General features: G+C 40.5%; 1 protein-coding gene across 2 annotated transcripts; it reads left to right on the top strand.

The window, feature by feature from the left end:
• The first annotated feature begins 279 nt into the window (after positions 1-279).
• Positions 280-13,797, top strand: MYOZ1 (myozenin 1). Of its 2 annotated transcripts, none has more exons than XM_005417228.2 (5): positions 280-443; positions 3,562-3,743; positions 9,959-10,193; positions 12,370-12,529; positions 13,362-13,797. In XM_005417228.2, exons 2-5 carry the CDS (start codon positions 3,564-3,566, stop codon positions 13,591-13,593), a joined length of 807 nt encoding a protein of 268 aa, XP_005417285.1. In that variant the 5' UTR covers positions 280-443; positions 3,562-3,563; the 3' UTR covers positions 13,594-13,797. The 2 variants fall into 2 exon arrangements, with proteins under 2 accessions (XP_005417285.1, XP_005417284.1); XM_005417227.2 differs by lacking the exon at positions 280-443 and adding an exon at positions 2,552-2,648.
• Positions 13,798-20,357: the final 6,560 nt, after the last annotated feature.

Genomic DNA, 20,357 nt, shown 5'->3' with positions numbered 1-20,357 from the left:
TTTATGAATTGCATCAAGAAGCAATAGGAGGAGGAACTGATATTTATTTGAACAAAGAGGAGGAAGAAGTGAGCCGCCTATGGAGGGAGTGCCTGGTCTTCCTGGACGTTGAGACGGTGACTGCAGGAGACCTGAGGTGCAACCTTTTCTTTTCCTCTCCTCAGGGATGGCAGCAGTGCTATCTGAGACTTTGCCCTCTGGGCCTTTGGTTATTAATAACTGCAGGATGCCTGTGCGAGCAGCCTTCAGGAGTCAAATTCACTGCACTTTGCATCAGCACTTTGTGCTGGGCAGAGCTTCCCCGCACCCAGGCACCCTGGGAGAGGGGGCTGCTGGACAAGCCTCCCCAGGCAGCACCCAGAGACAGGCTGGGAGGAAGCAGCCAGTGCTGAGCTCTGGGGCAGGTGTGTGAGCTGGTCTGAGCCTGGCCCTGCAAGCCTGAGGTGAGTTGACTGGGCAGCAAAATAGTGCAGGTGCTGGAGAAGTAAAGACTGGTTTGGCTTGCAGCACCAATGACTGCTGCAAAGATCAATGCACAAAAAGACACAGGAATTGAACAAGAATACAGAGCTGAGGGAGAAAATCCCTGGCTTTACGTATGATATAGAGAGGAGAATGGGGTTTAAGGCTCCAGCAGCTTCTGGGAGGGCTGAGAGAGCAGCAGTACTGTGTAACTCTGGACCCTGTCCATAGTGAGAGACTGCTGTCTCTTTCCTTCTGCTAGACCAGTTGCATGAAGTGGGTTTTTCAATTGTCAGTCCTGCTGGATTAGTAAAGAAGGACAGCAGAACAGAATAGACTTGTCCTCGCTGCTGCTTGAGAATTAGTGTGAGGAGCACAGCTTTCCACTGCGGCTGTCCCTTTCTGCCTTGCCCCAGGAAATCCATGCTTGCGGCATATGGATGATTTCTCTGTTTTGTGAGTTTTAGGACCCATCAGATGGGCCATAACCTCTCACCTCTGCTATTTCCTGGCAGCATTGCCCTTTTCCTGTCAAGCAGGGCCTGCTTCTTTTATACAGCCAAGCAGATGTCTGGCTGCTTAAAGAGAATGTGCAGCGTGTGCGTCATGGCTGCACCTGCTCACACTCGCTTTGGGAATACCCCAGGATGGGCTCATAGATGATGTGAACTACACAGGCAGCATCTCAGTAAAAGGAAAAACTTGCGAATCTGAAAGAAAAACTAATCCAAGGGAGTATCTGCCAATGTGATTGGCACTGTTTTGCTGTGGCTGGGCTTCTTTTAACAGTTATCAAAATTCCATCATATAAAATTATGTTGCAAAAGAAGTAACGGTGGAATGATACTTCAGAATACACAGGAGATAAAAGTTGTGACCAGAAGAGTAGTATACAAACTTCCAGTTACAGCTCTTTGCTTGCTAGTTTTAAAATATAACTCACAGTTCAAAGTTTTTCAGTTCTGAAATCTTAAGCAAGTAAAGTACAAAGAATCACAAGGACAGAGATTGTAGTTATTGCTGCAGCTGAAGCCAATGGGTCTTTGCCCATTTTTCTTTGTATTGCATTGCATTATATTAGGTGGGGATCTGTCCCCTGTATGCTGTTGTTTGGGCATGGACAATGCTGAAGTGTAGGCAAGACATTTGCTCTACTTACATTATGTGTAATAACCCCTAAGAAGGACTCTCAAAAGCTGCCTGAAATGCAATTGCTGAGATTGCTCCTGATTTTTCCTGATTTTGCAGTTCAGATCTCTCATCCTATCTGGGGACAGAGATGGGGAACACTGTACCAGAAGAAATCTCCCTCTTCTCTTTCCCCCTTCAAAATGGTATTGGATAAGATCAATACATAAGATACAGATGCAAGTGACTTCAAACAAATTGGGTGAACAATTTTAACAGGTTTTCCTGCGCCTTCCTCCTCTAGCCCTTCTGTAACAAAACAGTAGCAGTCATAAAAGACAGAACTACTTGGAATTTTGTTTTGTTTCTTTTTTTTTCCCTTCCAGACTTGCAGTCTGGTGACTTTCTGAGTACCTATTCTAATTCTAAAAGGACTGTTGAAATATCCAAACCAGAACTGCACATGATGCAAAGTGTTCCAAATAACTCGTGGACAGACCAGAAACCTTTATCCAAAAATATATATTGCCATCTAACGATAACTGCATGTTGTTATAACATTGCATCATACAGCAAATTTTCCAAGTGACATCCTGTTACTGCGGCACAAGATAATAACAGAGTATCCTTACAGCACATGTGGATTCTGAGAGACTGCCTTGTTGCAATTAAATTGCCTCTTTTGGATGAGTGCTATAGGGCACCTTTGCAATGCTTCTGCTGGGTTCTGCTACCATATTTTGTCAGAATGCTGAGTCTCCAGAGAACTCCAGAATGGCCTGCTGATGATATCCTGTATGGGATGATACCTTCCACTAGCTGCATCATGGGGAAGGGATAGAAAAAAAACAGTGTGGGGAAGGAAGGCTGTATATCTTTTACCTGTAGATGACAACTAAAAGAGAGGCAAGAAATACATTTCCAGTGTTTCATTCTCCATTTCCTTGTGTGTTTAGAGCAAAGCAGAGAACCCTTTGTGGGAATGCCCCTTGCAGGGACTCCTGCTCCTCTTAAAAGGAAAAAGTCCACTAAACTCATTGGGAAGCTGACACATGAAGGTAAGATATGCAAAACTGCACATATAAAAATTGTTTGGACTTTAATCTGAATTTCGGCCTTTAAAATCTCACACCTTGCCTAACTGAACTCCCAAAGCAAGACATGCATTGAACATACCAGGAAGCAGAGCCACAAATTTTACTGATCCCAGCCTTCAACCATGTCACATTTTCTACCTTACAGCTGAAAAGCATTGCACACACTCAGCCAAACGTCAACCGAGATTGCACTCTGCAAACTTGTATTCTCTTGCAGCATTAATTTGGATGCAGATCAGTGTAAATGGACAGAAAACATGATCTTTTACAGGGGTCAATATTGCAGTGCCTAGATTTATTCTATGCCGTTCTCTCTCTCTTACAACATTTGTTTCATACTTGTTTTCTCTCTGTGTGAGAGAGTTTCTTTGATTCCAGCACTCATTAGCTGAAGAAGACAACATCTCTTAGAGCAGTTAATAGAGCAGGAAGAATATAACCTGGAACATTTTTCTTTCTACAGAATATGTGTGTATTGGGTAGGGTAACTTTTAAATAAGCATCATGTCCTTATCTTTTCTTTACTTTTGACAGCATGAGGAAGGTTTTAGAGGTTTGGAAAAGTACTCATTTGAAGCAGTGCCAAGAAATCCTGCTGCACTGACTGAGATGCTTCAGATGTGGCAGACACCCATCTAGCTCCACCCCTATGCAACTTCTCTCTGCAGATTTGCCTTGATTGCAGTCCAGAGTAAATACCAAAGATCTATACCCAGAGTGTCTTCAATGTAAAAACTAGGTGCACAGATAATGTCCTAAAATCTTAATTTAGAAGATAATTTGGGTGCTTGAAGTCACTACTGATGATAGGAAGAAACAGACAAAAGACATAGACCAGAGTGCTTCCTAAAGTGCCCCACTGTATGTTTTGTAGCTATGCCACAAGAGGTGTCCAAGCTGAACCTGGGGAAGAAGATCAGCATCCCCAGAGATGTGATGCTAGAAGAGCTTTCTCTCCTCACCAACAAAGGATCCAAGATGTTCAAATTACGCCAGCTAAGAGTGGAGAAGTTCATTTATGAGAATAACCCTGATGCCTTCACTGACAATTCTGTGGTAAGTTGAAGATTAAGACTAAAATGCTACTCCATACACTCAGGGAAAACAGGAATGGAGTGTGCCCAAGCTCTCTTCTGTTTTAATGTGGGTGGGCAGGGGGTAGGGGGAGTCTACTAGCAAAGCAGTGAAAGAAGAAAACAAAATTACATAAATACACAAGTTTTATTTCTTTTTGGCAGCAGCATTAGTCTCCTCTGGCAAATATTTGGTATCACACATACAGAAGCATGACAAAATTCAGTACTGAGTGATGAAGGAAGGCTGCATGTTTGGCAAGTGTTCAGAACTCAGGGCAGGCCTAATTGGTTTTGTACCCATTCCATTTCTTCTTTGCATGATGGCAGTGAGCCATCCAGCTCCAGCAGACCAGTGCTATTTTTAGTCTAGGATACTTTTATGCTTTCTGCTGGACAGAGTCCTCTGCTAGTATCTGCAAGTTCCACAAGTGAAACCTCTAACCTGACTCTGAAATATTTTCAGTTAATTTGCTAGAAGCCCAGTTTGTTTTCCTCTAAAACATTTTCCTTTCAGATATGGTATATAAATATAGACATTCATTTTCTTTTCCCTTTCCTTTGCATTGGTACTGTTATTTAAACTCCTTTCTACAGCTAGTTGCAGGTGTAAAGTCTTTTGAAGACACCTAAACTTCTACAAATGAAACTCTCTATTCACACGATTATCAGAATTCAGTAAAACAAATAGAAAATGTTTAAGGTTCATATGCATTTTGATATACCACCTCATCTTCTTATGTTCTTTAAAGTTGGTTTGGTGACATTTTATCCCTTTATGGCATCTATTTTCCAGTCTGAGGAAACTCAAGGAAAACAATAAAAGTTAAACTGAAGAAAAATATTTTGCCAAACAAAAACACACTATCTTTTAGCATTCTGATATTTTCAAAAGCAGCAATAAGAAAATATCTGCAGTTCACTTCTAGAAATGCCAACTTAAAAATCAGAGTGTGGAAAGATGCCTAACAAAAAAAGTTAAAATTAAACAGTAAGATTACAGACGAGGGATGACAGACCAGAGATATAATGAGCATATCCTGTGATGTTGGTTTCTTCACCTCTTTGTGCTTTAGGTAGTTCATTTCTTCAGTGAATTATCTCCTAGAAAGAATGTGAGAATGAAGGCTATATTGAACTTTGGACTCCACAGATAAATATCCTAGAGAAATGCATGCTGTTTTCATAAATACTCAGCAATCTCAGAGTTCCTAAAACATATGAGCGCCAAGTTAATATGTGAGAATCTGCCGCAGTGAGAAGTGAGAAAATAACAAATTGATGGAATAATAAGGCTAGAGTCCAAAGTGTCAAAAATTCGAGGGTGTCACTAAAGAATGTCCAATCAAAACAATCCAAAACAAAAAAGTTGTGACAAACTGACTCAAGACTGGACATGCACAGTCACTTCATGACTAACATTACAAATGCTGATGACAATTGCTTCTCTTTTGTTAGCAGCTTTTTCCTACTTCATTTATTAATCTGTGCCTGACTTTCACTCCATACCCCTTCTGTAGTGGATCTCTCTCTTTTGTAAGAACACAACTGCTCCCAAGATCTTTCAGCATGTCTGTAAAGATCCTATGCCATGCGGAAATGTAGTTGGGGGTTAGAAAATCCTCTAAAAAGCTAGGATTTTCTTTGCTGCTTTGCTGTAGGAGAACCATGGCACGGTCTCCAAACCAGCTGGCATTCTGCTTAAAATCCTCCATAATTCACTTACAGGCCTTCTCTCCACATCGATAGAGAGACAACAGACAGCAAAACTGCATTGGTCAGTGCAGGAAGACTTTGGTCTGCCTACAGCCCTTGCTTGGGGTCAGTTTAGCAAGAACAAAACATAATTGTTACTGTTTTCTGACTGCTCCAGGAGCTCGCTGCTTGCACCCACTGCCTTTGCGGGTAGCTGTTCTCATCACCGCAGGCCCCACGAGTGAGCAGCTTTGCTGCAGTCAGACCATTAAGGAAAGCTGAGCAATCACAGCAACTGAGCCATGGTCTGGGAGAGCTGGGTGCTCTTGAGCAGGGAAAGGCAAAAGATCTGTATGAATAGCCAGGCATGACACAGTGTCTGAAGGAAAACAACAATGGAGAAATGTCATCATGCAGCTGCTTGGTTTATTACACAGCATGCAGTGCTGGCTCTGTATCCCCCTTAATGTACTTGGATGAATGTCAGTCAAGATCAGCAGGGGTAAGGTTAAACGGGAAATATTAGGAAAATATTTTTTCTAGGAGTTCTGTTCTGCATAGAATGTTAAATCTCTTGAACAAGCATTACAGGATAATTGCAGGCTAAGATACAATTCTCAGGTTATGACCTAAGTGGACCAAGCCAGGTGAGATTGTAACTTCTTTAACAAAATGAGTCTTGCTGCACTGAAGCTGGATTGGTGCAGAAGACCTAGAGGTCCCACTATACCCGAAGCTGTGGAAGAGTGAACATGGAGTCTGATGCATTCTTATTCAAGAAGTGACTGGAGTGGAAAAAACAGAGTAACAGAAAAAAAGAGCCTTTTATTTTCCACAGTGCTCCAATTTGTTGCAGCACTGTGAGAAAACTCTGGACCAAAATTCTGAAACATAATTTTTTTCATCCACAAAGTAAATGTGACAAAAATGATATAAAATATACAAATGAGATATATCTAATTTTGGGTAGCATTAAATAAAAATTCCTGTTATTTAGATGGGTAAATTCAGGCACAGAAGCAAAAAATATTTTGTCTAAGATTACACAGTAAGTCAGAAATGGACCTGGAAATAGAAAGCAGGAGCTCAATCCACTGTGCCTCTCAGGGTAGCAAGTTTTAAAAAAAAAATCTAAGATGCTTCTACAGCTTCTTATTTTCACCCTTTTTTTAAAAATGAGTCATAGGTTTAAGGCTATGCAATTCCAAATGAAGGACTGAGGCCCACGCTTTGATAAAAACAGCAGGCAGTCTATGAGACTCTCCAAGTGTCTGAATTTTAAATCTCCCATCTCACCATTAAGGAGCATTTGAGTGGCTGCCACAGAGACGATGCAGTCCAGTAACTTCAGAAGTGTTAGTAACTACATAGGCATCAAACATTTGGGGAGCTCTTTTGCAGGGAGGTGGAAATAGAAACACATTTGGTGGCCTCAATCATTTTCTTTAGGGCACAGCAAGGAGCTGAAGAGGAGCACACAGTGTCTCTCCTGGGGACTGCCTGCAGTGACGTCAGGGCCTTGAGATACACAGAGATCTCAGCTCCATTAGTTGGATCATCTTTCATTATCTAGTTTTTATTAGGCACATGCTCTAGAGAATTCAGAATTTGTCCACCTAAGCACTCAGCCTGAAAGTGCAGGTGCTTGCTAGCACTAAGGACTTGAAAGACATGAGCCCAATTTGTTTAGCCAACCCAGGGGACCCATCACATGAACTTGCAACAAGTGCTCTCTTATTAGAGTGGATTTAAGGATGCCCTGGGACTGATAATATCCACTACCTCCACCAATGCACAGACAGGAGGAGCCGTGTGATCTGTCCCCAGACCCAACAGGAGGTTGTCAGCCATCTCAATTGACATTCCTGGACTTCTCTCCTGGAACTCCATTCAACACAGTCAATCAATACTAACGGAGAGGCTGGTTTTATGATGTGAATATGCATATATGTAAATGTTCCACATGCTGTTAGCAGTGGCCCAAGACATGCATTCTCCTCAAGTGTGAGCTCCAAAACTCTAAAACTCCACTCTAAAACTCTGACCAGAGGTGTGCTCTAAGTACCGGAGACAAAGCTGTACCTATGCAGCTTTGACTATGTTGAGACTCCTGCTTGAGGCTGTTTTTCCTGAGCTCCACTGTCTTGGAAAATCTTTCAAAAAGATAATTTTCTCTTTGCTTCATGTTAATTTGAGCTAAGACAAACAATTGTGACCAAAACTAAAGAAAATTATATTTTTGTTCTAGCAGGTGAGTAAACTGGGGTGTTGCATGGAAAACATGTCTTTCCTATCTGAATGGAGTTGCCTGCTTTTAGCAGATCAGATGTTTTCTCAGCAGGCCCATGAAGAATAATAAACTAGCTTAAGGCAAATCAAACTAATTTAATTTGCAGCTAAATAAGATTTAGGAGTGGCTTTCCTGATACAGACCTTCTGTTCCAGAGAAACTTCATTCCTACTTAGTGATAATACTGCAATTTAAAATAACACCAGATGACAACGATGCCCCTCCCTAGTCACATCAAATACTGCTGTGAGCAGAAACAGAACAGTCCGTTTTACTGCAGCTCATGTTATGCTGATGCTTTGGGACTTTTTTTTCTCTTGCAGGAGAAGCATGTAAGTAACCACAGGAAAGGAGAAATGAGCACGTAATTCTCAGAAAGGGCACACAGCATGGGTGAAACTTGAAGGAAAACAGATGCAAATTCTGTTTTGAAAATAGTGAGCAAATCAGTAGAAGCATTACCCTTGCATATATATTAACATTTTGAAAATAACCTCATTCTGACCCCTAACCCTCAAAATACCCTTTTTCAGTTTGCCTTTTTACAGCTACATAGGTGCCACGCATAATTGAGCAGAGTGCCCAGTTAGCTCCTGTGTACAGCTTAATGCTCACAATCCTCTCCCCTCTCAGTGCTTCCTGACATTCACGGGAACATTATCTCCTGTGTTCCTAAAAAGGGAATTCCCTGCAGCTAGGAGAAGGACAGACAGTCCCTAAAGGCCCTGGGGGAACCAGCTCTGCCACTTCAGCCTGCAGCTGGCTGCCTGCCTGGGTTGCAGCCTGGTGACCTGCTGTGAAACCCTGGACACTGTTGTGGGAGACACAGGGAGCAGAGGGTTAGCTAATTCTGCCTTGAGCCTTGTGGGGTTTTCACTTCTCAACTATTTTTAGCTGACTGAACAGCTGGCCTTGGAAGCCTGTTTACAGCCTGAAAAGCTTCTTTTTGCTAAACTGTGCTAGGTGTAAGAGCCCTGAGAAAAACTAAACCCTTTGAGAGCCATCTCTGAGGCTCCCTGAGATTAATTTATACATGTAGAATAGCAGTATGAGGAACCACAGATTCATTCAGTGTCATTAATGTGTATTTGTTACATCTTTGTGCATCTAATAGCCAATCTCCTAGTCCAAAAGGAAAGATTGTACATGATATATAACCCAGGTTACTTGTAGCTGTGTGGGCTGCACTACACAAGAGATACTTTTAAAGTCTGATAGGAGTCTAGTTTTGATGTCACTTATGACCAATATGTGAAACATTTTTCTAAACACACTATATCAGTTTCTATTCCACACAAGCATTTATGAAAGTTTCTGTGTGCAAAGACAGGATATTGTGCCAAAATGTACACCACAAGGTCAATAAATCCTGCATGGATTGTTTGCTCTTTTACTACATACTGCAGAGATCGTGCCTTCTAGCCTGACCAAGGAAGAGTGAATGGTCTGCAAAATAAGACCAACTTAATTTTATTGACGGATACAACTTTCTTTCTTTCTTACCCTGTTGCTGGTTAGATTTGGTTTGCTAATTCACATACTGCTACAAACAAAATTCTTCCTTTTTGTCATTTCCCTCTTGTGGTCCCCAGGAAGTATTTTCTGCTTTCCCAGGCTGCTATTTCTTCAGTTTTTCTCAACATGTAAATACTCCTCCCCAAGCAGACCTTCATATAGACCTTCAATGGTATTATATATATACAGAAAACAGGCAAAAAGGCAGATATCTTCCTGACTTTTGTGTCGTCACAGATACCGTGCTGTTCTGGTGGCCGGTAACACTTAATTTCCACACTGTAATTGAGCTGGGGTTATGTTAACTTTGACATGCAAACACTTTCTTGCCCAGCTTGCTTTCCCACAGGTTAGCCAATTTTATCTCTGTTTGGACTTCTACCTGCTCTGGCAAAAGCTAAATTTCCTTTCACCTCTTCCTCTACTTCATAGTCATCATTGCTGGGGACAACACCACCCTGATCACATAAAATGACTATGAGGCGAGCGTGCTTCCATCGCCACTTCTGCTGTTCCATGGCTGCTGCTATACCGAATAAAGGGAATAACTCATATGAAGTTCTGCCAGTGGCTCTGTAACAGAGACACAGAACTGGTCAGATCACAGAGACTCAGGAGTTCACATTCTGGGACCTACAAACACGAATACACCATGTCCTGTAGCAGAGAGTCAAGCACAGTCTTTTCTCCTCCCCTAGGATCACTTCCAGAAGTTCATCCCACCAGGAGGGAGCTATGGGGAAGATGCTCATGGCTATGCCCACGGGCGGATGGTGGGAGGATCGGCAGCTGGGCAGCACGGCTCCAGCACGCAGCAGCAGCCCGGGGCCCCTCCCAGGCCTGCGAGCAGAGGAGGCGCCAGAGATGGTGAAGGGGAGCATGCAGGGAAATCGTCTGGAAGTGCTGGAGAAGGAGGCAATGGTACTGACAAAGGCAAGTATCTGTCTGCAACAATAAGAAACTAAAGCTATCAGACCACATGCCAAGCCTACTCTTAAGGAAAAACAAATTAATCTAACTCCTGGATTCTTCCAAACAAAGCTCCAGTGTAAAGCCTAGAAGAGTTGGACTGCTTTTAGTTTGATGGTTTTGTTTGTATTCTTCTATGTTGCTCAACCACGTGCAGGAGGCAGAAATACCTTGCTTGGCTGGACCACAGAAATTACAAGAAACTTTTCTGCTGAACTTCTAAGGCTGGTAGAGCAGTAGGCCAGTACAGTTCTGCCATGCCATTGTGGCACTCCTTCCTTTCCAGGCTTTCACACTGACCACTACTGGAGAGACTGGTACTAACTCTTTACATCAGTACATCTGAGCATCAGACTTGGATATCTGAGCCCTGATTTCAAATCAAAGGTTCTACCTGAAAAAAGAACACTTTTTGGATAATCTTCAGAAAAAAGCAGCAATATTTCTAAAAGTTATCTGGTAACCACCACTGGGCCACTGAGGCAGTATCTTTATGAGTCAAAATAGTTTTAATTCAATTTAGTCTTTGCCTGATTTTATCCTCTGTTTAGTTTAGCCAGAAATCTCTAAAAACAAATACCTAGTATAAGAATCAGCAGATGAAATCATCACTTTAACAGTCCCTATAGATTAAAAAAAAAAAAAAACAAAAGCAAAAAAAAAAAAATCAAATTTGCTTGGGAACCAGGAATAACTGCCTTGAGTAACCAAATGAATGACTTGTAAAATCCAAGTATTTTCATTTACATTCTGGAATAATGTGCATTTTATATCAAAATCAGCTTTTACATTTCCTGTGAAAAAGCAATCTGTATAGACTCTTATAGTTTTCTTACAGGAGATTTTTCTTCATTGTTATCGTGTGTGCAGGGGGAAGGAGGATTAATATCATCCTATAGCTTTCACTACAGAGACAGATCCCAGCTGCTTTTGTTTCAACTCTAGCAATCAATTTCCTGGTAAACTGCTTAGTTTAAATACTTCACAAAAAAAGAGAGGAGTAGTTGTTCTTTTGGTTTTTTTTTAAATTAAAAAAGAGATTCTTGTATATGTCTGCAATTCTTTGAAAGCAGGGAACCCCCAGACTTGGCATGGTTTGCAATAAGCAAGATAGACAAAGGAGGTGTGATAAAGAAGAAAGATTCAGATAACGGTGTCCATTCTTTGCCACTTATTTCATAAGGATTTGTTTTCTACACAAAATGTAGCACCAAGAAAGCACCAGAATGTCTCTCTCCATTAATCTGTTATTCTCATCTGCCCTAATAAAGCTAAGCAGATATCATTGCTCAGGGGTTTTAAGGTTTATGAAGGATGAAAATATTATAAGTGTGCTACATATCAATACAAAACTTACGTTCTTACTAGCAAGGTGGTATTATACACAGCTAGAGAAGGGAAGGGAAGGGAAGGGAAGGGAAGGGAAGGGAAGGGAAGGGAAGGGAAGGGAAGGGAAATGCAGAATGAAATCCCTTGTCTAAACTCATTTGCTTAATGGAGCAGCTAGAAGCTAATCTAAAATTGCAAGCAATCAAGTGTCTGACTTTACAACAAAGTGCAGCTCTAGTCACTGATAGGATTTTAACTTCAAGTCAGATATCACATAATATTTGCAAACTGCTTTTAGCCATCCTTAGGTGATTGAGACAGACTTGTCTCTAACATCCCAGTTCAGAAGGGGAAAAATATGAATATCTGTTCATGTAATCACAAAGAAAATGCCAAGTCACGTCTGCTATGATCTGACAGAAAACAAAGAAAAGTAAATGAAGAAATTATTTGCCTCTTTCCTCGTATAAAGCTTCCCTCCTATTAGTGGAAGAGATGATGAGGTGAGGACTTTGGCTCTTTCTATATGAGCAAACAAAAAGAAGAATGAAAAATTCCAAATACATGCTTTAATGCAAATTCCTGGTTGAGTGGCTCTTAGACTATGGTACTATCTACTTTTGTGGATAAGAACAGAAGTGGTGTATGATTGTCTTTTCAAAACAGAAATCTAACCATAAAAGCTTGTATTGATGTAGGAGTTACAGAATATGGAAACACAGCTGGTGCTTCAACTTCAGTAGCAGGAGATAGTAGCACAATGCAGTTGAGTGCCATCTAACTAGACTGCTTTACCTTCCTCTGTTTACAGATGGGAAGTCAGGAGGCAAAAAAGTTACTATATTTAAAACTTATATCTCCCCTTGGGAACGAGCGATGGGTATCAGCCCTGAGGACAAAAGCCAGTTTTCCACAGACTTACTGTCATACAGCCCCAAAGCTGATTTCCCCCACTACAAGTCTTTTAACCGGTAAGTCCTCTTAGATACTCAGTGCAGTTTATTTAGCAAGAGAAAACACAGTTGTGCTGATCATAGCCCTCTTGTCCTGTGCACTGTAAATAAGTTTTAGCTGCACTTCATTTTGCTTAGCACAGTCTCCACTGGATGCAAGTTTGGAAGACAACAAAGACAAAATACATTAAGAGCTAGAGATTTTAATTCAGATTATGCACAGAAAACCAATGCAGTTGGATAAGAGGACTTTAATCCTATTTGCCTCTTCTTCTCTCCCCATTTGACCAGGAGATGTAGCTTGCCACTGTTTTTCACTGCAACCCTTTGAAGTTCAAGAGGTCATGAAAAATACTTATGATCAGCAGCCATATACTTCACAGCACTTCATATACAAATCAGGATGTTTCTGCTGTTTATGATAATCATTGAAAGTTTTACAAATATTTCTAGGACAGCAACAATTTTTTGTTAACCTCTCTATACAATTTTGCCACCCACCTCCATAGCCTCAGGTCATCAGTACCAAGAACAAACCCACATCCCACTCATTTCTGCAACAATGCAGCCTCTGCCTGCTACATGTACAGAAAACTAACAGGTGTGAAAGGTGCATGGTTTGATGGAGGTTGATGCAACAAGGGTGAAGGAAGTGCACAGCAGCATATGTGTGTGTTTACATAATTTTTAGTACATGGGCAATGGATATATCTATGTTCTCATTAAGGATTTGTTGGCCAACTGCAAGAGTAGCACAATTTAGAATCTTGATAACTTTGATGATTTATTTTATAAATCCTGTTGTTTACCTGTGCTCTGTTTGCTAACTCCATGTATTCCCCTATGCCAGGACTGCCATGCCTTATGGGGGTTTTGAAAAAGCAGCCAAACGAATGACCTTCAAAGTGCCTCAGTTTGATATCTGCCCTTTGCTCCCAGAATCTCTCATGATATATAATCAAAATTTCAGCAAAAGACCCTCCTTCAACAGAACCCCAATACCTTGGATGCCTTCAGGAGACTTCTCAGAGTACCAGACTGCGGTCAATGTGCCAATGAGTGGTGAAACAGAAGAGTTGTAAATCCCCACTGCCAAGACCTTCCCTTTTTTTCTCAGCCCTTTCTATATGCAAGTTGATAGTAATGAGGAAAAGTGCAACTCTAGCTCTGTCAGCTCTTTCTTTTGCCTGTAGCCAAGACAAGTCACAAGCAGGTTCTAAACTTCTCTTCACTGTACTGTTAATCTAAATCAGACACAGTTTGAGGAAAAGGAGCTTTTTATTCACCAGTACATAAGAGGCCAAGACTAAGGAAGTGTTTTTCTGTTTAGCAATGCTGCATGCTGCCTGTCTGATTGATAATAAACCAGTTTTGTCATGTGTTAACAAAAAATAAAACACCAAGATGAAAAACAGCTTTTGTGTTTTCTACTTAAAAAGTGCTGCTGAAAGAATTTGGTGATTAGCAAATTGAAACAAAAGCTACAATCTCACAATGAGACTATTATCCTGGGAGGAAAGATCAAGGACTAACAGGGATGGTCATAAGATTTATATACATCCAGGTGGCTTGGAAAAATACTGCCAAAGTGATGGGGAAGGATGATGACTTTCAGAGGAAATTAGAACAACATCAGAAGTGAAATAGCAAGTCAGCCTGTCAGCAAAACAAACAGCTTAAAGTATTTCACTGTCAGCTAAGATCCCCCAGTTGTCCAGAGTATAAACTAAGTGACAGCTTAAGCAGTTTTTTGGTTCTTTTTTTTTTTCTCTTCTGTTTTTTTACAGCGAACATAAAGTTAATAGGTTGGGAAGCAACAGAGGCACACCCAAGTGAGATGGCTTGCCCATAGTGACAGAGCAAGCAAACAAATGCTTTAATAACAACAGAGCTAATTTGACACCTACCACAGTGCATTACTTATTCAAATACACACCATGAAAGTCTGTTCCATTTCTTGCAGCAGTTTCAGCAATGCCACACAAATAGGAAGAAAGGCAGGCACTGTGGAAAACCACTAAAGAATTCCTGCTTGGAGGCTGGCTTGGAATTCTGTTCTGGTGCCTCAACATTTCCTCCTGTAAGCAGGGCTGAACAGCTTATTCATGGGGACAGCTTCCACTGAAGTACTTTTAATTTAGGAGCTTTTCCTCCTTGTCTGGGAATTCCTGCAACCATGTATTTGATTTTTATTCTGTTGGGATAGTTACGTGGTTGGCTTTATTACACGCCTCTGTAAAGCTACTGACAGGGCTACTGTGAGATGTCTTTAAAATTGTGCTAATAATAAGCATTGCTAAATGGTCTTTAGCAATGGCTAAAGAACATTTATTATATATCCTATTATATTATTAAGACGTATCCATAACTCAGTTCTGTGACTAAACTTAAAAATATTAAGGTGCTACTTTGAGCTGGAGAACATTTCAACAAAAATGAAAAAGCTCTGTTTGAGCTCTGTTTGGAGATAAGGTTGCTGTTTTCCAATATTTCAAATCAATCTGTCTTTTCAATTGCATTGTAATTAAGGAGGATGGCTTTCTTTTTCAGTTCTAAAGTACTTTAATACAACAATCCAGTCCACAATGACAAAGGTAGAAATTAAGAAAGTCAGAGGAAATTTCAGAGAAAACAAGGTGACATTAAGCAAAATATTCTCCCAATAAATAAGCCATTTATTGCTTCCCCTTTTCTGACACAGATTTTATCCTACTGCAATACAGAATTATATATTTTCTTAAAGTGGAATACATTATGCTTTCATGGTAAATACATCAGGAATAGCAGAAACTAGACTGGTAGCCATATGTCACAATCTATTTTCAGCAGCAGGTATTTCAGGTCACGGGCCAGTTAAGGAATGTCAAGTTGCAGAAAGGACTGGCTGCTCTGAGAAGGGCTTGCCCCAGACAATCACAGCACAGGTCTCAGGTCCACCCAGGACTCAAGAGTGCAGGCCAGCACCTGAACAACATCACTCACACAAAGGACCCCAGGACTGAGTTTGAGCTTAAAGGAGATTTCTGGGCCATAAGTGGGGTGAAGGTCCCAGATGAGGTTAGTCAGGTCAAGGAAGGGCTGCACACAGGGTGCACACAGGACACAGGACAACAACAGCAAAATGTTTGGGAATTTCAGTAGAATCACAACAACCACTTGAGTTTTTACTGTATCACAGGAAAAAAGACTGAATAAAATAGGTCCTTAAACACACAGAGACAGGTAAGGAAGACATGCAGAAATAGCACAGTGCTCTCTGGTGGTGTAGTCTCAAAGCTCCCAGGTACGAGGGAAGCAGCATGATCCTGCAGGTAGCTAAAAGGCTGGGCATGTACCCAAAGCTCTGTCTGGTTCACAATATACTGCTGGACAAGGTGTTTTGTCAACACACTCCATTAACCCAAACCCTAAATGGAGATAGATGTTGCAATGTCCTTGGAATTAGTATTGCATCACTGAAAAGTATTAATAATATTCCTGTGATTCATACTTGTAAGCTGTTTCCTCAGTTTTGGTACATTTGCTTAATAAGGCACATAGCTCTTCTTTTGCAGTGCACTTTCAATCTCAAATCCTGTCAAGCAGGATTTATGTGCTTTTGTTTCTAGTACAAAATGAGAAATACAACACTACATGTTGTACAACAATTCAGACAACTATTGTCTTGTTGTTTACACAGCCTAAATTACATGTTAGTTTAGTCATCATGCAAAGTAACATTACAAGTGAGAGAAAAACCAGTAATGCAGATTCTGTCTCAAAAATAATTACTTTGAAGAAGGCTTTCAGCTACTGTTAATCAGGGCAGAAGTTTGTCCATAATGATCAAATATTTAAAAGGAAGTAAAACCAGCTCCTGTTCTTTGTTTTCCTTGGGCTGTGATGTAGACTCAGAGGAATTGTCTATGTCAGAGAATTGTTTATACTGGGAATTAGAGGATTTTATTAGATTTAATTACAGTGGATTTTCTTCCACATAGTAGAAGCTACAGAACGAAAAGTCAGTCATCTGCTTTTAAGCAGCATGATCATAGTTAGGATAAAAAAGAACAAATTATTGAGCTCATCCTCTTGAAAAGGTTAGAATTCCTTTATATAGGATATACTGGATATTAAGCTTATATTCCATGGAACAACAGCTGAAAATCCATTTAATAGGGAGGAGCTCAGCCTTGAAAAATGGATTGCATAGAATTTTGTGACATTCAGATCTTTCATTCAAAACAAAATGGTTTCACATTTTTAGTTATTTACACTCTTATTTCTAGTAATGCTATTTTACAGCTTCCAAGTTTTGAAATGTTTCTCTCATGAAGACAAATTCTATGATAAAGAATCCAAGCTATGCTAAAAAAAACACATTAAAAAATAGTGGCCACATTTTATTGTAAAAAGAAAAAAAAAGCATTAAAAAATTCTCAACCATATTATCCAGAAATATGGTCTCAGATGTTTTAAAACTTTGCCTGAAGTAATAGCTGATTGCATAAATATTCCACAGGCAGTAGCACAGTTAGCATGATTCTCTGTGTTGTGTAGAAGTTTCCATTTGACTGCAATGTATTCCCTAATCAAAGGGAACAGTTTGACAAATCATTTAGAAGAGATGGCTTTGGCATCAGACTTACTCTCTCTGAAATAAAATCTGGGAGAGTGTCAGGCTGTTAAGAGAATATGTGCTTTGCCATTTTGACTTTTTTTTGTTTAATCATGCTGTGAATATAAAAAATGTATTCATTTTTCTTATTACAAGATGGCAGGCACCAGACAGCCTATGGTATTTCTGTTATGGAGCAGAGTACTTCCCTCCATGGGAAGTACAGTTTTGTGGTACAAGGCTTGAACATTCACTGCACTGAGGTTTTTTTCCCCCTAACTGGCTTGTCTGCAAGTACATGTTCTCTTCCACAGAAGGCTGCTACAGATGTGATCATCTGGAAAACGTCCTCCTTCCAAGGGACTGCCCCTTGGCACAGCAGTGCTGTTAACACGGCTCTGGCAATTTACAGGGGCCACTGCTGCCTGCTAGCAGCACATGTGAGTCTCTCTTGATCCAGTATCACAAGTTTTCAAGCCATCCTGCTTGCTCAGAGCACATTGAGACATTTATACGCACGCTTATTGATGGCCAAATTGCAGGTTATAAACTAATTTAGACAAGTTGCCTATTCTGTCTTGCAGATGTGCCTGACCAGGGCCACAGATAACCAAGAAGAACTTGCAGGCAGTCACAGAAGCAAGTTTACACAGATTTGGTGGAACTCCAAAAGTTTTGTGAATTGAGAGTATGTGGAATTTGAAACATTATTAATGAAATTATTTATAATCATATATCTACTAGTAAAAGTCTCTTCAGCTAATGTAATTAATTAGCAGTGCCTTTATGTTCTTGCTCTCTAAGTATTTAGCACACAGTAGGTGTTATCTCTCTGATGATCATCTTCTGCTTGCAGTACAACCTACATGAAGCTTTAAGGAATACAAGTACTTGCTCAGATATATTTTGTGTTAATTAAGACATGCACTAAAGGGAAGAGAACTACATAAACAACCCTGAAGCAGTGCTTTTAAAATGCAACCTAAACTTCAGTCAGCTTAATAACAAATTCTCAAATATAAACTACTACTTTGATTTTCAATTATACTTTTTAGAAACATTATTTACATCAAAACTTTTAATGCATATTGTCCAACTATTTTTCAGAAAACCTGCAGAAAACCTTTTTCGTGTGTTTATTTTGATCTTTTGATTAACAATAAAAGAAACACAATGTTTTGTACAAAGAGTTTTAATTCTAAAAGTCTGTTTTTAATTTAAACAAAACATCATCTGAAATACTTTCCAAGAGAACTGATACAAATAAATTTGCAAACTACCCTTTAAAGAAATTGGAGCAGAAGAAGTTAGGTATAGCTCACGCCAGAATGAAAACAAACATTTGCCTTTCAAAAATCCAGAGTGAACAAATAAATGCATAAGATGAGATAAATTTATGGTTGTAAGTTCTTCAGGTGCCAAATCAAAATAGTTATTCTTCTTGGTTCTTGTAACAGGGCTTACTGGGAACAAATATTTTCTAGAAATTCAGATAGAGACAGCACAATTGTACTACAGAAGGCTGACAAAGGTCTCAACTCTTCCCAGGCTCAGACATCATTGTTTTACTCCAGGTTCCTGCCTTTGCAGCTAGGCAGAAGAAAAGCTAGGGAGAAGAAAATACAAGGAGGACACAAAGGGCAGTGAAAAAGCTGGCCACTAAGCAATGCTGCACTCCTGCTCCAAAACATCCCTCTACACAAAAGGGTAAACAAGGACTCCTTGGACTTTGTGTTCTTACTGGGAGAAGTTCCTGCTTGAAGCAACGATCCCATCGTATGTCGTTCACTGCGGGGAAAACAAAGTGGTCCCTGGAAGGAGGGACAAACAAACGAGCAACTTTCTGCTGGCCTGCCTAAGGACACACTATGGGCCCTGTGGCACAGGACCCCCCCTGCTCACAGATGCTACACAAATTCAATTACACTGAGGAGTGCTTCAGTCAAACCCCACAGTGCTGGCTCAGACATGCAATTAGTTCCATATTCTATTACAAAAACAACCATACTTTCACGGGCCTGAAGCTAGCACTTATTCAGGGCTTCATTATATCTACTCTCTCTCTAACTGTTCCTCTTAATTATCTTTGGTCCCTAAGAAAGGCTTGAGGCCTTCCTCATTTGCTCTTTTTTCCACTATGGTTGGTTAGATTCCCAAAGCAAGAGACTGAAATGGGATTGGAAGACACAAGTAAACAAATATTCTCCCAAATGCACAAACTTATTTTTAGTGGTGTTAGAAATGCCATATTAACAGCAGCATGAACACTACTGCAGAGGCATATTCACAAACTCTATGCTTTGTTTGCTGTAGGCAGAACAAACAACAGTCCCAGTCCCTCAGGCACACTCTGTGCATCTGGTACACCACTACTAGGATACCTGAATTATTGGAAGCTGCAAATTCTGGCATACATCTTTTAGATACAGAACACTATGCATTAACTCACTTCTCTCATGTAAAAATGGGCTCAACAATTAAATAGAAAGAACTTCCTGTGCACTTACAGAGGTGGTGGCACTTCTCTAAGAATTGTTGCAAAAGCTGTATCTCTCAGATGCTGGGAACACTGAAAATAAAAGAGCAGAAAAGAAAAAGTATTAACCCTCATGTCTTCATGTTTCTGCCTGAGTAATTACTATTGTTGTTTATCCACATGGCACTGAGGTACCAACTGGTCATGGAAATGGTGGTCACCACAGTTATCCTCAGATTCTCTCTGTAAGTATGATCCTGAATTCATAGGGAAATACCTATTTATATCAGAGGGCTTGAAAAGCGTTTCTTGGGTGTCACTAAGATTACACCAATACTATTACACCAGAGTTAATACTACCATCAGTCTGCACTGGTGACAGGAAAATCAGAGATTCCAATGCACAGTTGACACAGTTCAGGGAATACGAGACTTATAATAATTTTACATATTGCCTAGTATTCAGAAAATCACACTACAAATTTCTAAAATATCTTACTCAATTTTCCCTCATCCTGAGACGGTCTAATTCACATCTGAGGTGCGCACGGTGTTTGAACACCCCACGTCTCGGCTCTAGCCCGTCAGCTAACTCAGCTCACATGAACTACAAGCAAACTTTTATTGGACACGAACGTGTCTGTTTCCTCCAGCCGTTTCACGGCAGCGAGCACTGCCCAGGCTTTGCAGGTGTGGGCAATCCCGAGGTGTTTCCCGGCAGGCAGAGCCGTGCCCCGGCCAGCAGAGCCGCGCCCACACCGCAGCAGCACCGC

Source organism: Geospiza fortis, unplaced genomic scaffold (genome assembly GCF_000277835.1).
Source record: "Geospiza fortis unplaced genomic scaffold, GeoFor_1.0 scaffold130, whole genome shotgun sequence".
Lineage (NCBI taxonomy): Eukaryota > Metazoa > Chordata > Aves > Passeriformes > Thraupidae > Geospiza > Geospiza fortis.
The sequence above is the reverse complement of the archived record's forward strand: the minus strand, read 5'-3'. Positions and strand labels throughout refer to the sequence as shown.

What these genes read in the sequence shown, in the direction of transcription:
- MYOZ1 (XM_005417227.2), top strand. Translation starts at nt 2,573, where the DNA reads ATGCCCCTTGCAGGGACTCCTGCTCCTCTTAAAAGGAAAAAGTCCACT. An exon ending in CCTTCACTGACAATTCTGTG is followed by an intron (nt 3,744 to 9,958) that starts GTAAGTTGAAGA and finishes CTCCTCCCCTAG; the next exon opens with GATCACTTCCAGAAGTTCAT. An exon ending in CACTACAAGTCTTTTAACCG is followed by an intron (nt 12,530 to 13,361) that starts GTAAGTCCTCTT and finishes CCCCTATGCCAG; the next exon opens with GACTGCCATGCCTTATGGGG.